Below are 23,045 nucleotides of genomic sequence, written 5' to 3'. Positions count from 1 at the left end.
TGTGCCTCGGTTTCCCATATGTAAAATGAGGGTGGTAGCACTTCCCTATTGTATGAGGAAATGTGTGAGATGCTACAGTCAGAGAGATGTGTAAGCAAACAGCACCAAAGCCGTTTGGACACCTGACAGTAGAAAGCCCATGTGAGGCATGTGCAGGAATATACGCCTGTATTAAGTTTGAGTGAACTATGGGTTCACATTGGCTGCGTCTACACTGGAGAGTTCTGTTGACAGAACTGAGGGATTGTCTACACTGTCAAAGCCTTCTGTAGGCACAGTCTGGACAGAACTGTGCTATGTCTCCGAAATTTAAGGCATAACACTCTGTCGCAGCGTACTTTCGAGAGAAGTACAGTGTAGACACTTCTGTCGACAGAGAAGGCTCACAGTTGCCGGGCAGCCGTCTTTGCAGAGCTGCCATTCCACTCTGTCACCAGAGGGCAGTGCAGTCTGGTAGTTCTCTGTCAACAGAGCAAGTCATGGGTAGCAGCAACCCATCGACAGATGTTCTATTGAGATTTCTCTGTCTACAAGATGCTTGTAGTGTAGACATGGCCTTTGAGTTTGGCTATCAGCAAGTATGGCTGGGTCTACATGAGCCCCTTCCTTTCAAAAGAGGCATGCTAATGAGCGGGTTCGAAAGATGGTAATGAGGCACTGCAATGAATATGGAGCACCTCATTAGCCTAATGGCAGCCACGGCAATTTGAAAGTGCCTAACACTAGATAGGAAGAAGGGCTTTCGAAAACTGGGGAGGGTCCTTTTGGAAGGTCCCGTCTCCATGGGGGGTGCACGATTCGAAAATATTCATTGCAGCACCTCATTAGCATCTTTTGAACCCACTCATTAACATTCCCTTTTTGAGAGGAAGGGGCTCATGTAGACATAGGGTATATGACCCAAAAGAGTCAGATCATAAAAAGACGAATTGTTTGTGTTAAATTGTAGTGATCTTTGAAATACCAGTGTTACCCTACCTAAGGTGTGAACTAAATAAAAGAAATGAAGAAAACCTAGTTAGCTACTAGGTGAAGTGAGTAATTGGTTATATACGTTTTATTTAGCAAGGATTGTTTAGTCCAATAGCTAAGAAAATATATGGCAGGATAAGATGAGAAGAAAACTTTGAAGAGCATTCCACCATAAACAATTTCATCAGGCTTTTAGCTGAGGTCTAATAACCAGCCATGACAACACTTGTTTGTTATAGTGTATTCTAGGGGTTCTTTGTCAGAGCTTTTCCTTACCCCTCTGGAGTCATGCCAGGATGGGAAGGTGTCTCCTCGACCTGATCCTGTTGTAAGTATTTTGGCCAGTGCTTATAACACTTGTTTGCTAGAGTTTGGCATATAGGAGTATATGTTTATGTTTGTATTTTGGATGTAACCAACAGCAAGCAGCCTTTGAGATTCATAAAGGAATGCATGTGTGGAAACAGAGTCAGTGAATATTCATGAACTTACTAGGAAAATGGTTTCCAGCAGCATGCGCGACCTTATGGTTAGGCTTACGGAGACGCTAATGAGGCTGCAGAGGATGCAGGTGCTCTAAACCGAATGCGTTAAACTGAAGCATCCAGCTAGTCCTATGCACTCATGTAAGTGGGCTGGATTTGTTGTGATTGTGGACAGTCATGACTGCACATGTCCTCCTTGCGTTTCCTGAAATTAAGATGTTCAAAGTCATGTTTTAATCAGCTATTGGCATTCAGGTCCAAATACAGGTCGCTGCAGTTTGTGCGTTATTGCCTAAAACAATGAACGTCCATGGAAATGGAAATGGATGCTGGTTCTGTGCCTTCAGCACAACACTGCAGAGACAGACTCAGGGAGACTCAACAGGAACAGCACAAGAGGGCTGCTGTTTTCATTGCATTGCCAGCACCACAGACTGGAAATAGCCCTTGTGAGCCAGTCTCCTGGCACGTCTATTGCCAGCATTCACGAGAAGTGCTACATGCGACAGAAGAGACATTGCACATGATGAGCCAGCAGGCATGGGATTTTTAGTGGCATTTTGTGGAGGGAACTGCAGGGCTGGCAGTTCCACAGTTTTTGCACAGCACTGTGTGGTTATGGTCCATGACCACAGCTCCTGACCACTACTGCAATACAAATAATAAATCACAAGAAGAAGAAAACAAGAGAGTTTACCAAAACAGAACGGAGGGCAGGTAACAGAGGTAAAAACACAGGCCATTCTGATACACGTCAGCTTTAAGAGATGGCATTCTTGGCATCCTTTGGGATTCCAAATCAAATGTAATAACACCTCTCACACACGTGAGGCAGATTTTGCAATGGTTCTTAGTTCTCAATGGAAATGAGGGAGCACTGCCTAAATAGAGCTGAGTTCAGCTGCAGCCCCAGTCCTCTGAAGTGCTACTATTTGGCTGTATCATGTGCATAAGCTGTATCCCACTGGATAAATTTATCTGGCCACCATGCCAGCCTGAGAGTCTGCTGAATTCATTCACCTTGTAATTTTTTTTAAAGAACAGTGCAGTTCCCAGAGAGGTGTGAACTGATTCACTCGTCTCAACAGGACGTTAAAAGGACACCGTCAACTTAAGTATCACAAGTCTGTCTGATGTGTGTTACCTGCTTTACAAGTGACACCAAAGGGTGTTATTGTGGCTGAAAAATATCAGAGACAAATATTTTCACTTTTTTTTTTCAATTTATTTCCTTTGTGCGATTGTCAGGAAACAATATCATCTCCTGTTTCTCCTGGAACAGCCAGTTAGGTCATCAGATTCCTCCACTGTGCCCCTTCCACACAGCAAGCAATGACTGAGAACAATTTATAATAGGAAAATGTGACTGCAAGACAAAAGACCAAAAAAAGTGGGGGGGGAATGGAGCGGGGAGGGGGGAGACTAACTCAGCGGCAGATTTCCAGAATACACATGCTGAAGAACACGCCCCTACGGATCAGGCTTGTGTCGCAATTGCTCACACAAAACAGCCAAAGAGAAGTGGCATGAACTTTGGCTGCAATAAAAGTGCCTTGCTGGTTTTTTGTTTGTTTGTTTAACGGTGATGGATAGAGGAATAACTTTGCTGACAAAGAATCATATGGACACTTGCCTCCGTGCTTGTGAGTAATACCACTGAAGGTTTGGGGATCTTCCAGTCAAATTTTCAGGATTGTCAATGACGTTTGTGCTCCCCACTTGAGATCCCTTGTATGCAATTTGCAGAGGTGCTGGGGTCATGTGCTAAGGGACCTGCAGATGCTCAGCACCTCTGAAACTCTAGCAGAAAAGCCCTGATCCTCAAACATACTTAGGTCCCTCAGACCAATTGAATATTGATTTGAGCAAGAGATGCCTAAGTGCACTTTACTTTTGAGGATGTGGGTCAAGGTGTTTCAAACCGGGCCTTAGATTTAGTGAGCATCCTTCAAATGTTGGCCTGGTTGTTACACCAAAGCCTCACGGCTGCCCTGAGTGTGCATACAAGTCTAGAGAACATGACCTATGAAGAAAGGCTGAAAAAATTGGGCTCGTTTAGTTTGGAAAAGAGAAGATTGAGCGGGGACATGATAGCAGTTTTCAGGTATCTAAAAGGGTGTCATAAGGCAGAGGGAGGGACCTTGTTCTTCCTTGCCTCTGAGGATAGAACAAGAGGCAATGGACTTAAATTGCCGCAAGGGAGGTTTAGGTTGGACATTAGGAAAATGTTCCTAACTGTCAGGGTGACCAAACACTGGAACGAATTGCCAAGGGAGGTGGTAGAATCTCCATCACTGGAGATATTTAAGAAGAGGTTAGATAGATGGCTTTCAGGGATGGTCTAGACAGTGCTTGGTCCTGCCATGGGGGCAGGGGGCTGGACTCGATGGCCTCTCGAGCTCCCTTCCAGTCCTACTATTCTATGATTCTATACAAACCTACCAGGAGTGGTGGGTCTGCTCTGGCTCAAGGACAGTGATAAGTAGCTGCAAATTAGTAGCCCCTTCCCAGGAGGCATTATGAAGGATTAATGTAACCCCTTTGCACAAAAAGAGGTTGATGCCCCTGCCAGAAAGCTGCTGTGTTCTGTCCTTCAGTGCTCTTTGTGCTCAAAGCAGCTGTAGCTGCTGCACAAAACACAGAGGAAGACAGACCCTGCCTTCAAGAGCTTGTGTTTTAAAGAGACTTGAGCTTGAGCCATGGCTCCTGTGGGGTCACTGGCCATCCATCCCCAGCAGGGGCTTCGCCAATTCCGGTCCTCTGTCAGCAGCCCGGCCCAACTCCCAGCTAGCCCCCAACTCAGGCCTCCAGGGCTGCCTGGTTGTAGAGGCCCTCAAAGATATTGCCAGTCCAGGGAGCAAAACTGGACAAGCTGCCCCCTTGCTCCCTTGCCAGCAGGCCTGCTCTGAAGGGCCATCCTCTCAATCAGGGGTCAGCAACCTTTCCAAGGCAGAGTGCTGAAATTTGACCTTTTGACCTCTATGTATGGTCCGAATGCTGGTGATACATTTCAAAGTCAATAACAGTCCTACTTATAACAGCTTCGTTAATAAATAAACTATGATGCAGAGCTTTACTGCTTGGATGGTGGTAGGTAGCATTAGCTGGTCTTTTGTTAATCCACAGGTACCATGGCTTTGAGCAAGCTCCCAGCTGTCTGGGAGGAGAGATGGGGCCGAGCTCCAGCCTCATGTGCCAATAAAATCTGCTCTCACGCTGCTCTTGGCACCCATGCCAGGGGTTGCTTACCCCCTGCTCTAGACTTTGAGAGGTTCATTTGGCGTCCATTCCTTTTCAGCCCAGACTAAGAGTACTGACTCAGCGGAAGGGTATTCTAAGGGAGACACCTCTCCCCTAACAGAGCTAGATGCAGCTTATGGAACCACAGATGTCTGAGTTGGCAGTGACCTAGTGGGTCACCCACCCCTTCTCTCTGCCCGTGCGGGATTGAGTGCTGTGGTATAATTTCGACCATCTTGTTCAGAGTAAGGTTATGTACCACAAACAGTGGGACTTCTTCTCAGACTCGTATTGGAGGGGTAGCCAAGTGAATGTCTGTCTTCAAAAACAACAAGAAGTTCTGTGGCACCTTATAGACTAACAGATATTTTGGAGCATAAGCTTTCGTGAGCAAAGACCTGCTTCATCAGATGCGTGAGTGGAGGGGGTGGTTTCAGAGGTGTATTTGCTGTTGGTACTGGGCCATTTCCACCTTGCTGAATAGACCTTGTCAGCTCTGGCCCTCCCTCTTACTGGGACCCCACTCTTTAATACCCCTCTGAAAACCCCCCCACGCACTCATGCATCTGATGAAGCGGGTCTTTTCCCACTAAAGCTTAGGCTCCAAAATATCTGTTAGTCTATAAGGTGCCACAAGACTTCCTGTTGTTCTTGAAGCTACAGACGAACATGGCTACCTCTCTGATTCTGATCTTTTGGTAGCTCTTCTGCAAACTCCCTCCATTTCCTCTGTCTAATAACTGCTCAGGAGGAACAGCATGGAAAGCGGGATGCAAAGTCCCAGATGCGGTCACATCAGACTCCCCTAAAAAAGGGGTTGGTATCCCCAGATTCTGTGATATGAAGCCTATGTCTCTGCAACCTGCATAAATTATGTAACAGCCATCAGGGGGTGCTGTCAACATGGGCTGAATTTTAGCTGTCACCTAGCCATGAAGGACTTATATTTTAACTGTGTATTTCTGTAAGGTGTGGTAGCAACGAATTGTGCAGGATGGGACTAAATAAGTTATTACCTGCTTATTTTCACTTGTATAGGAGTCTCTTGTAAAACTTCGGTCCCCTTTGCACTAAAGATTGCTTCTGTACTTTTTACAAACCAGAAAAAATATGATGTCCAGCATCATGGGTAAGGACCTGGGGAATTTACAGTTCCTTGTTCTTCTAGTGATGTGGAGGATGAATCCTGGTGCTTATTGCTGTCTAGTTTATTTGCCCTCTCTGCTGTCTAAAGTTGTGTTAGCCAAGATTTGTTGCAAAGATTTCAATGAATGATGTGGCGTCTGACTTAGCGGAGATGCTAGGGACTGCTGAGATTTTAGGATTGACAGCCATATAATTGGAAGTCAGTCATTAGGTGGATCAAATTTAGAGAAGGAAATAGAGGGCGAGGCAGTTTTGGATGTCAGAGCAGGTTTTGGAGAGAAGTCGAGACTGGAATCTTTCCGCACAGCTTAGAAGAGCAGCAGCAGTGCTCCATGGTGACTGCAGCAGACGGAGGGGAGCAGCTGAGAACAGGAACAGATTGGAAATGAGGCATAGCTCTTTAATAGTGAGAGTAACTAAGCACTGGAACAATTCACTCAGGGCTGTGGTGGATTCTCCACCAGGGATGATTTTTCAAGATGAGGTGCTTTTCTTGGAATTATTTTGTGGGCAGTTCTCTGGCCTTCCTGACACAGGGAGTCAAACAGGATGCTCAGAATGGTCCCCTTTGGCCTTGGAGTCTCTGACTTGCTCTGAACAAGCCTCCAAAGCAGAGCACACAGGTCCACCTCCCACCCTGCTGTGCTGTGAGATGCACAAAGGGGGTGTGCTAGGATGCTCCCAGCTGCCCTGCACTCGGAGCCCTCTGGGGCTGTGTTCTGAAGAAATAAGTGCAACTAGAAGGGCTCTAAGGTGATATAAAAGCACACAGTCTCCGTATGCGAAGGGCCTACGAATCCCGGCGGTTCAGTGATTGTAAAGGAGAATGCACACAGCTTCTCCACAGCCCTCCAGGGCTCCCACCAGAGCTGTGGAAGAAGCAAAGAGACCACCCTCCCAGAACACTTCGCAGCTTAGGCAGCGTGCAGTGCATGCTGGGTCAGAGACTGGGGAGCACCTTTGAGTAATGCCGTGTGCCGTATATAGGCTTTATGAGGCAAGTTTTCAAAAGCTGCCGGGGCCCATTTTCCAAGTATTCAGCAGCCTGTCTGCAATATTTCCAAAGTGCTCTTCATTCAGCAACCCGAGCCCTTTTGAGAATCTGGCCACTTAACTTTGGTTCCTGACCAACAGAGGGCCCCTGGAGTCAGATTCCAGGTGGGGGTGCTGTGCTGAGCCTGTGTGCGTCTTCCAGAAAGGGACTCCCAAACGGTGGGGCTCACAGCAGGGTTAAGGAACAGAAAATGTGAACAATAAAAATGTAGGCTGCATATCAGAGAAAAGGCCAGATTACAGTGGTGGATGTTCCAGTCTTTGCCATGTAAATGAGAAAGGCCAAACGATTGGATCCTAGACTGCAAGTTACAGTCCTGCATAGGTTTCCAATCTTAAAATATCAAAACAAAAAAGCAGTAAAGTAGCACTTTAAAGACTAACAAAATAATTTATTAGGTGAGCTTTTGTGGGACAGACCCACTTCTTCAGACCATAGCCAGACCAGAACAGACGCAATATTTAAGGCACAGAGAACCAAAAACAGTAATCAAGGAGGACAAATAAAAAAAAAATGATCAAGGTGAGCAAATCAGAGAGTGGAGGGGTGGGGGGGAAGGTCAAGAATTAGATTAAGCCAAGTATGGGGGGGGGGCAGATTAAGCCATACTTGTCTTAATCTAATTTTTTACTTCCCCACCCCCACCCCTCTGCTCTCTGATTTGCTCACCTTAATAATTTTTTTTCTGGTGTGGCTATGGTCTGAAGAAGTGGGTCTGTCCCACAAAAGCTCACCTAATAAACTATTTTGTTAGCCTTTAAAGTGCTACTTTACTGCTTTTTTGTTTTGACAGTATGTAGACTAGCATGGCTTTCTCTCTGTTACTAATTAAAATATCAAATGTATGTAACCCCTTTTCTCGCCTCCCTGGGTTACTCGGGAGCAAGCAGCATTCACCTGGGTGTCTGTGTGCCTGATGCGTGCAATCTTAAAGGAGATCCTGAGTGTCCCAGTGGTGATGTTGGATAGTTGGGAATCCCCTTTCCACCCTTGATTTCTATAGCTCTGTAAAATGGTGGTGCCTCCACCTGGCTCACCCCTGTACACTCTAAATGGTGTGCTTTGGGAACCACCATTAAACTTATTCCAGTTATAATCTGGGTTTAACTCCAAAACAGCAATTATAAATACTATATATATCTAATAGACCACATAAGAATCAACAGACACCTTTACTTAGCAACTTAAGCAGACAGGGTTACAGACTAAATATGAATGAAATCAATTAACAGTATACACAAATAAATGAAACATAATTGGCATGTGTACTGCCATCAGTTCTCCGACCCCAGAGTGTGCACTCTTCAGTTATCAAACTTGTAGTTACGTGGTTACGTTGGCATGCGGCTGTTGTTCACTGGATCGCAGTCAGCAGGGTGAGGGTTCTCTGTGCCAGACCAGGCAAGGCAACAAGCTGACCAGCCCCTCTGATCTAACAGACACCGATAAAGTTCCTTCCCTGCAGGGGTCTCTCGTTAACAGGCTGCAGCTCCCCAAAGCAGTTCTTGTCTGGCAGAAAACTTCACACTTGCACTGAAGTGTTCTGTTCCATCAGCCTTAACTCTCCAACAACAGGAGAGCACCATCTTCTTTTTCCAGCCTAGCCAAAATGCCCCCTTTCCTTCCCAAAGCGTCATGGGAGTGGTAGTTTCTAGAGCCAGATTGTCGCACACAGCAACAGCCAGAGGCTCCTATATGCAGAGGGGCCTACACATAAATATGTTCATGTGTGTGCTCATGCGATTCTCTCTCTTATTTCTGCATTAAGGAATGGAATGTCCCAGAACTCTAGCGCCTCGTTTGCTGAGATTCTGTTTCTCTGCAGTCGGTATTAATAGCTTTTAGATTAGATGCTGCAAGTGACAACAAACCTATTTGAAAGAAATTTAATTGGCAGGGTTTATTGAAGTTGATTAGCTTCACCTTGTTGGCTATTAGAAGAACAGAATCTAATACATCTAAATGTCAGAGCATTTGTTTGTGGGTATCAGAAAAATGCTGTCTCCCCGACCCCGCACCCCCTGGAAGTTAACATGTCTTGTTTGACTCTTCATCATTGCATTATGTGTCTGATAAAATTGATTAAGAATGTGACTAGCAGCATCACTTACATACCTGGGAATTATGCCTGTGAAGGCCACTAGTGAACACTGATAAGGAAAGTGCCAGGCGGAGCATTAGGTGTGGCTCAGACAGGTGTTACTACCTGCTCTGGGTGTATAACCAGAGCATGCAAATAAATACATTTGGACCAAAATTAATAAACCCTGGCTAGAATTCACACACTTCAGTCAGCCTCACTCAGCTATTTCTGTACCAGTGCCCTTGGAGAGCCAAATTCTCTTTCAGCATTTAGCCATAGGGATTTGGAATAAGAGATCCGCTCGAGTCAGCCATTTGTATTGGGAACCTGAGTCTCGCAACTTGCTCACCTGTTTTTAAAAGTGCATGAGACTTTCCGAGCTCCAGGTCATGCTTATTTACACGGTGGTGGCAACAGCCACCACGAGCCCAGAAGCTAGGTGAGAGGTCGTCCTAGCACCCTGTCCTGGAAGGGGTGGGGCCAGAGGTAGAAGGGGTGGGGCTTAAAGTCACCAATGCTCTTTCAGAGCTGCATGTGGAGTGGTGACACAGTTCTCTGTGGCATTTCAAAGGGACCTGGATCTCAAGCCAGCACTGCTCCAAGCCCCTTTGAAATCCCAGGCCTGGGGGCAACTGCTCCCTCTGCCCACCCTCATCAATGGGCCTGTACTTTTACAATGCTATGCCAGCCTGGTGTGGGAAGAGGGTTGAGATTTCCACCTCTTGATGTGTGTGCTGGCTAAGACCTGCAACTGAGAAGAGCTGAAATCAGGCGTAACAGATGTGGGTACATTTGATTTGTGAGCATGTTTTTAATTGCACAGGCATGTGATTCTACAGAAAGGCCCATCTCTTGAGTAGCTTTGTAAAGTTCAGAGTTGTTTTTGAAAGAGAATGCTTTCTCACCACGTCTGAAGAGGAACGTGAATGCATTTCCTTTATAGTAGCTACTGCTAGAGCAGGCAGGCGATTCAAGTTAATATAAAGGCCTTCAGCACTGCTTTACTTCAGGCAGCAAGAAGTTATTTGAATTGTGGTCCTGAATGATATAGTTGAGACTCGAGTGACAGCCACCTGTCATCTTTCCTTTCATTCTTTGCTCTCATCAAATGTTTAAAAGCAAACCTGTGTTTAATGGATGCACGCTTCTTATCAAACGCATCACATTGAACCTTTCCAAAATTAGTTCCTCATTCAATGTCCTCATGCATCAAGGACATGAATTTCTCTCTAACAAAGGGGAAAAGAAGGTCCAATTCATGTTGCATGCTATAGTTAAAATGATATCTACTTTCATATACATGGAGAATAGATAAACTTAATTTAAAGCCTTTATGTGCAGTTGTAGTCAGAAGAGTGACTATAAAAACTGGCATCATGGGGTTTGCCATTCATTCTCCCTTGATGGTTTCTGTATCAGATTTGCTGAGTTTACAATTCAAAAGATGATTTTTTTGAACTGATAGCCTGGCTGCCTTGGATATAAAAATCAAGAGGCGTGGGTCTCTTAAACCGCTACCAATAATAATGATTCTGCATGCAAAGCTTAACTTTACTAACCATGCATGAAGAAGTATTGTACGTGGCTCACTCTTTAGTTGCTGTGTTGGTTCTGCACTGCTAATAACAGTACAACATGGCTTTGTCAATAAAATAAGCAGCTGTGATTCAAAGAAAACTAGGGAGTTGGTGTGTCGAATTCAGCTGAGTATTGGAACAAAAAGGAGAGGGATGGGGAGCAGGCAAGGAAAAGAACACAACTATTTGAATTATACAAGAATTAATTTGGATGGTGTTTGCATCTTTTTTTTTCTTTGCTTTTGGGGCATAGTCTAACAGATGACTTTCCAAACAGGCACTTTTGCCACCATAGCAACTATAAGCCGAATATTTGCAACAAGGAGATTTCAGATTCATTGAGATGACTTTTCATTGAGGAAGCCTAATTCCAAGGACCTGATGCAGATGATGGTTAATCAAATTAAACAATCAAATTACCTCTGAAGTTGTCCCACTAAAATCAGTGGGACTATTCCCCAAACAACGAATTACTCATGCTGAGCAAAGGTCTCTGAATCTGGCTTTACAAATGGCACTCATCCAGTCAAGCAACAAAAAAGAAATCTCGTGACAAATCAAAAAGAGCTCAACTTTCAAATATCCAACTCTCTCACAGGCCAGGAAGAAGTCACGGAGTGTCTCCCACAAGCAGTTCTGAACAACAAATCTGAGAAAACTGTGGCCAGCTTGATGTCAATTTGTGAACAGAAAAAAGTGGCTATATGAGTTTAATAAGTTATTTGCTACAAATTACTCACCCAAACCTGGTGTTGACTGAGAGCATTCCATTCTCACAGGGGAAGTCCTTGTTTATACTCACAGTTTACAAGCACCTACTGAAGATAATCCCCCTCCAGTAACCTGGAACTGAATACCTATGAATTTTGAGGGTACTTGGAATCTCAACCTGATTCTAGATCTGATTGGCACAGCTGCCTTGTTAGCTACCTAATGGTTTGAACCAAATCCTACAAGAGAAATTTTGTATTGTCGAAATAGACAGCAGAGAGTTGCTGTTCCTTTATGTTGTTTTATGCTGAGTTACAATTTATGCTCCTTGTGTGCTGTGGCTCCTAGTCTTTGTCGCGTGACTCAGTTTTCAATTGGCTCGTCTCATTCGATGTGCACACACCAACGTGTGTGTCTAGAATGACTCCATTTGACGCTCTTCATTCTTTATTACTCCATGGCCTTATGTGTACAAGCATGGAATGTGCAACAGTACTTTGGAAAGCAAAATAAAGGGTCTATCAATAGCATCTCTTCAGCTAACAGAAGCTTGGGAATTACCAGTCACAGATGCAGACAAACAAATTCTGTTTGCCAGATATGCACAATATAGCTGTGCCATGAGAAATGGAGTAGAGAGAGGTTTTAATCAAGGAAGGCTCTCAGTCAATTCTAGCTATGTTAAGAAGATATTGGGGACATATCCTCGGTGCGTGTAAATTTCCGTCGCTCCATTGGAAGCTATAGAACTCAGGGTCTGTCTGGAGGTGAATAAATAAGGAAATACCGACTGTGAAGGGATGCTTCAGGCTGAGGATAAAGGGCAGACAGCACATAGCAAGAAAGGCGCCGTTCACCAAATAGAGCTGGAACAGTCTGTTCTCATCCACAGTCCTACTTTGAAATTCACCAGCCCGGCCTTTCGCCCGCTACTTCGGAAGCACCTTTGTTGTGCAGCCTCTCGCCCCATTCCACGCAGGCCCCACTCTGTTGCTGTCACATCTCACACAGGCTGTGTTGTTAAGTGCTCTAGTTTGTCTGGTAGGCTGTTTCTTTGGGGAAATAACTCTTCCTCCCACCCCCACCTTCTTTTCCTTCCCAGGCGCTTGTTACAGGGGAGCTGGAATCTTTGATAGTTTTAGCTGCTCAGATCACATTTTCTGTGTTTGGCTTTGCTCATTATTTATTGCCAAGGACACTTTCAGGCAAATGGGGAGGAGGGGGTCACTTGTGTATTCACCTGCCTCCACTGCTCAGTACGCCTATGAAGTCCTAATCCTCTGTCTCTGGCAGGCCTGCTGGTTGCCATGGTGATGTTTAAGGCAGGATGATAACTCCATCTGGTGTCAGGTGGTTGGGGTTCTTTTTATTGCAGACCCTTTTTATTAGTATGGGTTTAATTAAAGCTTTGACAATGGGCCATGTAGCACCCACCCTGCAGTCATGGAGCGGCAAAGACTATGCTTCTGAGGCCTGGTCCACACTAGAGAGTTAAGTCAATTGCAGATACGAAATAGTAGCTACAGCAATTGTGTAGCTCAGATCGACTTATCTGCCGTTGACTTACCTGGCTGTCAACACAGAGGGAGGTCAATGGAGAAACTCTCCCTTGAACCGCCCCCGCCCTTACTCCTCGCACTATCAAGGAATACAGGGTTCAGCTGCCGACCCCAGATAGTTTGATTTCATGCATCTGTACCAGACATGTGAAATCAAACTTCAGAAGATTGATCCTGACCATATGGATCTGCACAGCAGTGTAGACATACCCTGAGAGTGATTAATAATAATTCCTCTCTCTTATCCAGCACTTTTCATCCACAGGCGTCAATCACTTTACAAAAGAGGTCAGTAAGCCAAAGGGAGGGTCTTGAAGACAAGTTAGCCTAATTATCATTATGTATTATTTTCTTGTAATTTCCCTTTACTGTGCTTCCTATTTCTGAAAGTCACAGTCTGGGCTCAGTTACATATCGGTCCAGATTAAGCCCTCTAACTACAGGAGAGCTCATTGGACTAGATCAGTGGTTCTTAACGTATAGTGCAGCCTGTCCCCCTTTGGTTCTCACAATATGTTCTTGTACCCCTTATCAAAAATGAAGGTGGGGGGCCTATATACTTTTAAATGCATAGTAAATATATGTGAAATAGTTTTATGTTATTACTCACCACAAATAACAGTACGGTCGGCATACAAAAATATGCAAGTACTGCCCAGAGTTGTTGTGGAGGTTTGCTGTGGAAGTAGCCTATGACCGATGCGCTTACAGTTAACGGCTAACTGAATTCATACATAGGTTTGATGAAACAACGTAGTTGTGCTTGCTTAATTTGTGTTTTCGATGATTTACCTTCTAAAAACTTCTGGCATGTCTCGCATCCCCAGAAAGGGCACCCGGGTGCATGCACCCCAGGTTAAGAACCACTGCACGAGATTCATTCTGCTGTAACTGACAGCAAAATTTGGCCCTGGTTGTGAATGAAATGGTTTTAAGGGAAGCGACGTCAGTAAGAAAGAAGAAGACAGAAAATATGCTGTTAGAGCCTTGTTTCATACATTCATGCATTTGGTGTGGGGCCACTTTCTGCCCCTCCCTCGTTGGGTGTCCTCTTTTATTTCATGGAGGTTTACTGCCAGCCAGAGAAGTTGTTCCTTACAAGGAAGACTGGCTGAGTCTGACCCATTTGTTGGGATTTTCTCATGTTTTCCATTGAAGAGAGGGTGTGCATTTTAATGGAACACAGTCAGCAGGTTCTAACCTGTGTCACCTTCCTTATTCGGAGTCATGCACTGAGGGTTGGTTTTTCACATGATCCATCTCCTCCATGGAAGTCTCCCAAGGCTGTTACCAGCTGCTGTGGATCCTGTGTGAAATGCCACGGGTGGGTCTCACTTGCTTTCCCACTGGGGACTTACCAGCATCACAAAATCATCATTACAGGTGGTTGCTCTTGTAGGCAATCTCAATAGCGAGGCCAGCCCATTGAGCCCAATTGTTCTCGTTATCAGGGTGGGAGCTCCTTGTTGTGAAGGTGAGGTGCATCTCAGGAAGACCTACAGTGCTGCAGAAGTGCTCTGTTAGAGTCTCCCAGTACCTCAAATTAGCTACTTGTGTTTTCAGACCAGTGACCAAGGAAATGTCCCTTCTCCCTGCACCTAGTCTGAGGATTGATGTACGGTGAGGATGCCGGGATCCATGTCAGATTTTCAACGGCCCCCTCCCAGGGAGGTGTATTTCTCCTGGCTCCTTCCTCTCCGCACTCACAGACATGCCAACCACCTCCATCATTCCAAACCTCGGCTTCAAAAGTGGCTTTCCCTGCTTCTGGCCTGCCGTGGACTGGCAGAGGTGACGGGAGGGAAGTCATTGCCAGCTTCCTTCTCTTAGCAAATGACATAGCTGCCTCTGGTTGCATGCTGAAGAGCATGAATCCTGCAGCTCAGCCTCCCAGTGTCTAGCATAAGGAACACACTGAGTTGTGACCCCTCTGCTTCCTGTAGGTTGTATTTTCCAAAATGACAGCCCAGGAGGGGGTGAGTGAAAAATTGTATTTGCAAAGGAAACATAGAACCCTGGCATAGCAAGACCCCTATGGACTTCACTAGTCCCGTCTGCAGGAACGCTTGAAAGAATTATGATGCTCAAGCCTGTAAGGGCACGCCACTGCTGCACATTAGGGCATTACTGAGTAGAGTTAAAGCACAGTGGATAGAGTTGTACCTACCCTATTGGAAGTAAATTGCTGTGCCTGGAATAAGAGTTGTCTAATAAGTGGCCAGAATCTCAAGGGAGCCGACTTTTCCTACCCTTTCCTTTTTAAATGTATGTTCTGAGCCACCGATAAATAAAACCTAGTCAGTAGCAGGGGAGCCGACAGCCTCGCCAGTCCCTGGGCAAGTGGGACAGGAGGCAACTCTGCACTCCTGGACGGAGCAGAGCTGGGTGCAGTCAGTCCTCAGGGGCGCCTGGACTGCAGTGTGGGCACGGGCGCAGGCCCACCCCTCCCAGCACTCAGTGCTGCCTGGAACATGCCACGTAGCACTCCAGCAGAGGTTTAAAGGGCCCCGGGTATTGCTGCAGTAGCGGTGGCAGAAAGTCCTGGGCTCTTTTGAGTCGCCCCCTTTGCTCCCTGCCCCCGTTAACAAGCCTGGTCAGTAGTGAGGGTCCATCTATGCTTATGGGAAGATCAACGTGCTGGCAGTTGATCTTCCAGGGTTCAATTTAGCACTCCCAGCGAGCCTGCGCTAAATTGAACTGTCATGGCACTGCCATTGACCCCGGTGCTCCTGGCAGTCGTGAGGAGTCAGGGAAGTCAACGGGAGAGTTTCTCGCATCAATCTCCTGCTGACAGGACAGCAGTAAAAATAAATTTTAGTTACACGACTCATTGCTGGATTTGCACATCTAAAATCAATGTTGTCCCCTAGTGTGGACCTGGCCCAAGAGTTGAGTGCATTTTTGTGTGAGTTGCTATTGTTTGGTGTATTTGGCACTTCCTGGAGCGGATCACATGGCCCCCATTGAGTAGATGATCACTTTTTGTTTCTTGGCTGTGCATGTGAGCGTAGCCTGGCTTACGCGTTGAGCAAGCAGGGGAACTGCCATCAGTGTGACATTCCAATCTGTTTTCTTTTGCATCCACTTGGATATGTGCATTGCCAGAAACATCTATGCTGCTAGAGTGGCATATAGTTTTCAAGTCTAATTAGCTGGCTGCTTGTAAGCAGGACTGTTTCAACTGTTGTCATTCTGAATGTTGTTTTTTCACTTTTTTTTTTTTAAATAAAACATTTGCCTGATTGACCTTTTTTTTTTTCTTTTTTTTTTTTCTGTCTTTCTATTGGGCTGCTCCAGGAGCCATGGCTAATCATCTTATAACCAATGCTCTGCTTCGTCCTCATGGCACTAACAACCCTTATAATACATTGCTTGGGGAATCGGCGGTCTATAACAACCCTTCTGTCAGCATGTACAACACACAAGGTGTGCAGGAGTTTCTGTCTAATTTTTTTCTAGTGAGAGTCCCATTTTTGTGGCTTATCTAGGCCCATTTTTTTTCTTCATTTCTTCCCCCTCCCACTTTGTTTTTTGGTACCGGGTATAAATAGTTTCTCATTGCAGTACATTTTTTTCCATTTTCCTTAGGCTTTTTCTCACTAGCCCCATTAACAGGCCAACTTCAGTTTGATAGCTGCTCATCAGATCCATTCAAATTTGTGTGGTGGTTCTGATTCTTTTGATTTTGTTTATTTTTACTCATCAATGTGTGTTTTGTCCACGGTATCCATGTCTCTCTTTGTTGTCAGTTTGTTTCTTTGTTAAATCATTCATTTTAGAAAGAGGAGCACCTTTCAAGGTAAGTGAGGGTAAAATACCCTTTGATAGCAAATCAAAGCTACTATTGCTTTTGGAATAACGCACAGGAAAAATAAAGAGCTGTTCATTGGGTCTGCGAGAAGGTATGCGTTTAAAAGGCCACTCTTGAACTAGAAGACAGACATGGAACCAGGAATCTAGACTGATTCCAAACAGAACAGATGCTGGAGTTGGGTAATGAATGTAAGTTAATACAAGCTGTGTATGCTGTAAAGAGTTAAATAAGAGCTCCAGGTAACTAGAAGCTCTTCTTGTAGCTGTGATCTAGTAAATGGGACTCAAATTGCTGCAAAAAGTCAGCTGAACCTTATCTATAAGATTCTACTTCAAAAATCTTTCCCTTATGACTGAAGTATTTGTCTTCTCTCTTTGCTCTTGTATGAGCAGACCATATCTGTAAATGAATGTTTCAGAAAGCTTTTTGTTATAGCTCGGGTGTAGTTACAAATTGTGTGGGGAATAAATCTGATATCTGAATGCTTGATCAGGTTGAGTCAATGAACTTTCATAGTTCAGTCTTTAACATATTTTTTTCCCCACAGACCACAGAATTATGGAGAGTAACTATGTTTTCAAACACAAATACTTTCCAAAATGTCAGGTCTCTTTATTTGCTCCTCTTCTAATTAAATTATCCATTTGCAGTAAGGGGTCTGTCTCATAATAATGTACATAAGTAATGGATATAGCACAACCAGTAAAGATGTGTTGTAATATCAGCATTATTTATGGTAGAACTGTATATTGAATATATCACTAGAGTCTTTTATTTCAAGTCACCTAGGGGAAAACATATGCATTTGATCAAATCTGTTGATAAATTTCCTGAGCCATACTAACTTTTCACAATAAATTGAATGACATTAAATCATTAGTTAAAGGAAATAATGTTAAGCATAAATTGTCAGAGATTGCTGTGTCACAACTGTTGAACCAAGTTTTGATAATATATATTGTTTAGGCATGTAAATATTTATATTTTCTTGCTGGAGAAGTAATGAAGTGTTAAGGTTGTTACAGTTAAAAGGTGTTGTGCTTTAAGATTAACACCACTTTACTTCAGCTTCCAAAATTAGCAAGAGGAAGTTTTAAACTGGGTTATAGAGGTACAGTCTGGATGACAGAAGGTAATGTTTAGTAAGCATATGACTTATTGTTATCCCCATTTTTTTCATTTTTTGGCCGTGTATATCAGCTCTAGAAATGTGCTCAGGGCTGAGATATGCAACCAGTTTCTGCTAGAAAATGCATTACAATTCTTTCAGTTATTTTCATCTCATTTTAAAAACCAGCTGTTAATTCTATTATTTGCACTGAATAAAACCTCATTACACAAATAGGTCCTTTCGTTTTTAATGTGCTACTTAATACAAGGGACAAAAACTGTGGCCAAAGATGATATAAATATGGGTTCAGTCACTAAAAATTAGTGAACTGAGCCAGCTCTGTTGCCTTTTAAACCACGGGCTATTTACTATTGACTTCAGTAGGAGCAGAACTGAGAGGCTACAAGTTTATTGATAACCATCAGCATTTCCCAGAGAATAGGAACAGAGAGGTAGCCATGTTAGTCTGTGTTCTAATGAAACAAACCAGAAGTTCTGTAGCACTTTAAAGACTGAGAGAATAATTTATTAGGTAATGAGCTTTCGTGGGGCAGACCCACTTCTTCAGACCAGTAGTAGGTCAGTCTGTACTGGAAATGCTCCTGATCTGAAGAAGTGGATCTGTCCTGCGAAAGCTCATCACCTAATAAATAATTTTGTTAGTCTTTAACGTGCTCCATGACTTCTGGCTTGCTTCATTTCACAGAGGCTATGTCTACACTAGCCAAAAACTTCGAAATGGCCATTTCGAAGTTTACTAATGAAGCACTGAAATACATATTCAGCGCTTCATTAGCATGCGGGTGGCCGTGGCACTTCGAAATTGACGCGGCTTGCTGCCGCGTGGCTCATCCAGATGGGGCTCCTTTTCGAAAGGACCCTGCCTACTTTGAAGTCCCCTTATTCCTATGAGCAGATGGGAATAAGAGAACTTCAAAGGAGGTGGGGTCCTTTCAAAAAGGAGCCCCGTCAGGACGAGCCGCGTGGCGGCAAGCCGCGTCAATTTCGAAGTGCCGCGGCCACCCGCATGCTAATGAGGCGCTGAATATGTATTTCAGTGCTTCATTAGTAAACTTCGAAATGGCCATTTGCATGGCCATTTTGAAGTTTTTGGCTAGTGTAGACATGGCCAGAGAGTAAGAAGTGTGAGAGATATTGCTTCCAAAACTGTGCGGTTGTCTCTGGGCAGGAATTTCTTCTTGATCTTTGTCATAACACCTCTAGGAATTTTAGAGGAGTCTACACTGCATCCCCAAGCTACTATATACCAATTTCCATGAAAAGCCTTCCATGCGTCCTGGGAGTCGTGCCTACTGACCCACTAGTCAAACTAGCAGAGCCGTTGTGATCATCTAATGCACAGGTTCCCAAACTTTTTGGCATCACGCCTCCCTTTTGATTTTTGAGAAACCCTCACACCCCCCACCTCTTCTTTACCATCATCCAACCCCCCCCTTAACAAAAAATTCCATTTGTAATTTAAAATAAACACAGAAACTTGATAGCAAAATGTTATTTCAAATTGAAAATGAGCACAAATAGTTTTCCTTGGCCCCTTGTGGATGCCTGGTAAAGCCCCAGCTGGCCAGCTGCCAGAGCTGCCCAGACCAGCTGCCTGCCCACCTGAGACCTGTGCTGCCAGCACCACCTGCCCAAGCCCCACACTGCCAGGGCCATCCACCTGCTCACCCAGCAGCTGCCCACCCCAGGGCCAGCCACCTGGGCCACCTGCCCAAGCCCCATGCTGCCTGGGCCAGGCACCTGCCCACCAGCCCAAGCCTCCTGAGCCCTGTGATGCTGGGGCCAGCCACCCAAGCCCCATGAATCCTGCAAGCTGGCCAGCCACCCAACCCCCATAAGCTGCCTGCTTGAGCCCTCCTGTCCCACAAAGCCAGGCACCCCCAGCCCCCCATCTAACCCTATCCTCCTCCACCACCCCCAACCCACACTCACTCATCTTTACATGTGGGTCTTCATCGGCTGCCTGCTTTTCATAGCAGTTGTATCAGGTCACCCATGTAAAATGGCAGGGGCTGAGAGCCAGAAGCAAAGGCCGGCTCTTTCTTTGGGTTAGGGGAAATGATGTGGGGGCTGGATCGCCTCACCCCCCCGCCCCCCCCAGAATTTCTGCACACACCCCAGTTTGGGAAACCATGATCTAATGCATTCTTACCAAATGCCACTAAAGTTAATCCAGAAAAACCCTTTGGAGCTGCTATTTCTGGGCAGGGAATCTCTGTAGTGGCATTCCATGGCAAAAGCACAGTTGAGCACTGATTGCGGGAATCTGCTCTCAGAAGTTTGTTTTTTTTACTTCCAGGGAGCTATGAATAGCACACATGCCGCCTACGTGCCCTAAGGGTCCCCCTCTGCACTCTATAGTGTGACCAAATTTTGTCTAACAGATGTCTGCCATTAGGATCCACAGCCCACTAAAACCAGTGGAAAGGCCTTTGAAGCCTGAGGTGAAAAGTGAAGCTCTCAGTTCCTTTGCTGGAATGGATTTGGCCATATAGGACTAAATAAGGTAGCAGTTGAGAAATTGTGGGGTTTGCTGAAGCATAGAAGCTGCCACAATTTGGACAGAGTCTTTCACTGCATAGAGTCTTGGATTATAAATGATGGGTGTTCTGCTACCACTTTTGTGAAAGATCATTGTGAAAGAAGGAGGAAACAAAGTAACATTAATGCAATGTGCCACAAACCAACACAAAATAGACAACTGAAAATTAACACAAAATCCTCATCGTTGGCGTGTGTGGTTCAAAAACAAAATAATAAATGAAAGCTTTATTGCCAAAGCTTTTAAAATGCGGGTGCAGTGTGTGCAGGAGATGAAAGACACAGCAGTTGAGGAAGAAAACTGGTTTCAAATTCAATTGCTGGGACAGTTATAACTAACAGTAAGTCAAGTCTCAGAGCAGTGGCTGAGATAGTCTGTATCTGCAAAACAAAAACAAGGAGTCTGCAGGCAATTTAAATACTAATAGATTTATTTGGGCTTAAGCTTTCATGGGATACGCCTGACAAAAGTGGCTTTTACACACAAAAGCTTAATCTGTTAGTCTTCAAGATGGCATCGTACTCTTCTGTGTTGGAACAGCAAGTAAAAACATTCATTCTAATGACATTAAAGGTAGCTGTCTTTCTGACTGGGGTTTGCCAGTTTAAACTTTATATTCAGATATTTATTCTTGGTTTGTGTTCTATTCTTAACATCATAAACTGAGATTGGAAACATTTAAAAAGAAATCTTTAAAAAAATAACATGTTTATTATTGTGCTCAAAACTTCTTTTTCCTGTCTAAAATGTCAATATTTTAACCTGAAATAAACCATATAATAGATTCATGTATTCTGGGCAGTAGAAATTATTTCTGTTAACTCTTATTTCTGCATATCATCAATTTGCTTTTTACTCATGTTTCCCCAACTGTCACTGTAAGCTTACTTGTTGTTTTTTCTTTCCTTTTCTTCATGCTGTCGTTTAGAGCCCTACAGAGAGACAAGTATGGGAGTAAAGCTAAACATTGCATATCAAATGTAATTTTTTTAGTTCACTTTTATCGCATCACGTATAGATGATGTAGTTATTAAAAAAGTTCATCTCACACAATTCTGAAAATTGAAAAATAAAAGCCATATGGATTAATATATCTATATATAGATATGTGTATATATAGATAGATACAGATTAGATTTTTATTGTCTATTTCTTTTTTGTGTTATTTATGCAACATAGATTCTAAGTCTCATGTAACTGTGTATGTTACATTGTTTTTAAACATTTTGATTTGCAAAGTCATAAAACTTTTATCATTCTGTATGTCATATTTCATTATGAAACTTACTCTATTTCAAATGCAATGCATCCACTTTATTTTCTTACAGAATCTTTCAGCTTCCAATTCTATTGGCAGCAAAAATAAAGGCAGTGTCTCAATGCATAAATTAGTCGGCCATGACCATCAAGCAGACACTGTAGTAACAATCGCTCATTACATGCAGTCCTTTAAAAATTTTGTTTTTTATTTTCCTTAAATGTTGTGGATCATTTACAGAGACCTTCAAACATGAAAATAAATGGCTTTGTTCTATGTCTGTGAATGGCTAGTTTATTTTATCCATAACTTTCCTTACTTGTTTGGAAATCCATGATGCAACCACTTACAGCAGGCACTGGAAATCTAAAATAGGAAAGAGACAATCAGGATATTTCCCTTGAAGAAAGAATAAAATCTGCAGTAGTGCTTTCTAGCCTAAGACAAATATGCTTTAAGAACTGCATCACAGATATAGACTGAATCCTCTATTTTCAGAAGGTACACTAGCAGTGTATTAAGGGTTTTTCTTGCTGATGTGAATGACCATTAATCTTTGTCTACACAGAGCTGCTCTAATCCACCACTGTCGGTTGAGTGTTCTCTGATTTTAACAGCATCTAAATGCACTGACTGGAAAAAAAATGGAACATTCCCTGTATTCTCCTATTGGGTATTCATTCTAACAGTTACAGTAGTCATTAGCATGGTACCTTAACATGTGAGCACCATTTCCTCTCCCTTACCCTGGATTCACTCCACTCGCTTCCAGTTATTCTTCCTCTACTCTGGTGGGTGTGAATGAAGATTGAAGCCCTGGGTTTTTATTTACATCAGTGGGCTTCCACAAATTTTATGTAGCTAATTCAATAATTTCAGCAAAACCAACTCATTCCCAGAAGCGCTGGCCGTGTTTCCGCAGCTATGTGTGTATTTTTTCCAGTGGTGGGTCCGAAGTGCTCCCATTCAATGGACACATTTTGAAAATGGCAGGCAAGGTTATAACAGCCTGACATACACATGGGAGTTAAATGAATAAATATGCAAGCAGCCATGATGAAAATGCAACTCTATCATGCCCATAATCCTTTCAACATGTGTTGTGCCTGCTGTCGAACAAAGTTTCCTAATGAAAAAGTGAAACACAGAATCTGTGGAGCGTAGCAGTGACAACACTCCCAGAACTGTAATACCTAGCATTTGAGTGTGATATCAGATTCACAGGATAGCATCATGCAAATAAATTTGGTCAAGCCCTGATAACAGAAAGGATGAGATGGAAATATATATAATTTGCAAATATGTCTGAAGGACAGAAAATGGTTTAAAAAAAAATAACATGTTTACAAGCTAGTCACCACAGATAAAAATGATAAATTATATCCATCCAGCCCCATTGCATCAAGGGGAGTTGCACAGGTGTAAGGAAGATGATAATTTTTTCTCCCAAGATCTTACCTGTGTAGTCAAGT

The 23,045-nt window shown here is 43.8% G+C and overlaps 1 protein-coding gene across 10 annotated transcripts in view; it reads left to right on the top strand.

Moving 5' to 3' along the window:
- Positions 1 to 23,045, top strand: part of ADGRL3 (adhesion G protein-coupled receptor L3) — a 738,987-nt gene that overhangs the window by 682,251 nt on the left and 33,691 nt on the right. The window contains exon 23 of one of the 10 annotated variants that reach the window (XM_074993923.1): positions 16,125 to 16,253. The exons of 8 other annotated variants lie outside the window; for them this stretch is intronic. In XM_074993923.1, the coding sequence (XP_074850024.1) occupies positions 16,125 to 16,253 (129 nt within the window). Of the gene's footprint in view, positions 1 to 16,124; positions 16,254 to 21,243; positions 21,296 to 23,045 lie in introns of all 10 variants that reach the window. One more of the 10 variants, XM_074993920.1, reaches the window with a different exon arrangement.

Source organism: Carettochelys insculpta, chromosome 4 (assembly GCF_033958435.1).
Source record: "Carettochelys insculpta isolate YL-2023 chromosome 4, ASM3395843v1, whole genome shotgun sequence".
Classification (NCBI taxonomy): Eukaryota; Metazoa; Chordata; order Testudines; family Carettochelyidae; genus Carettochelys; species Carettochelys insculpta.
This window is presented reverse-complemented; position numbering and strand designations above follow the sequence as displayed.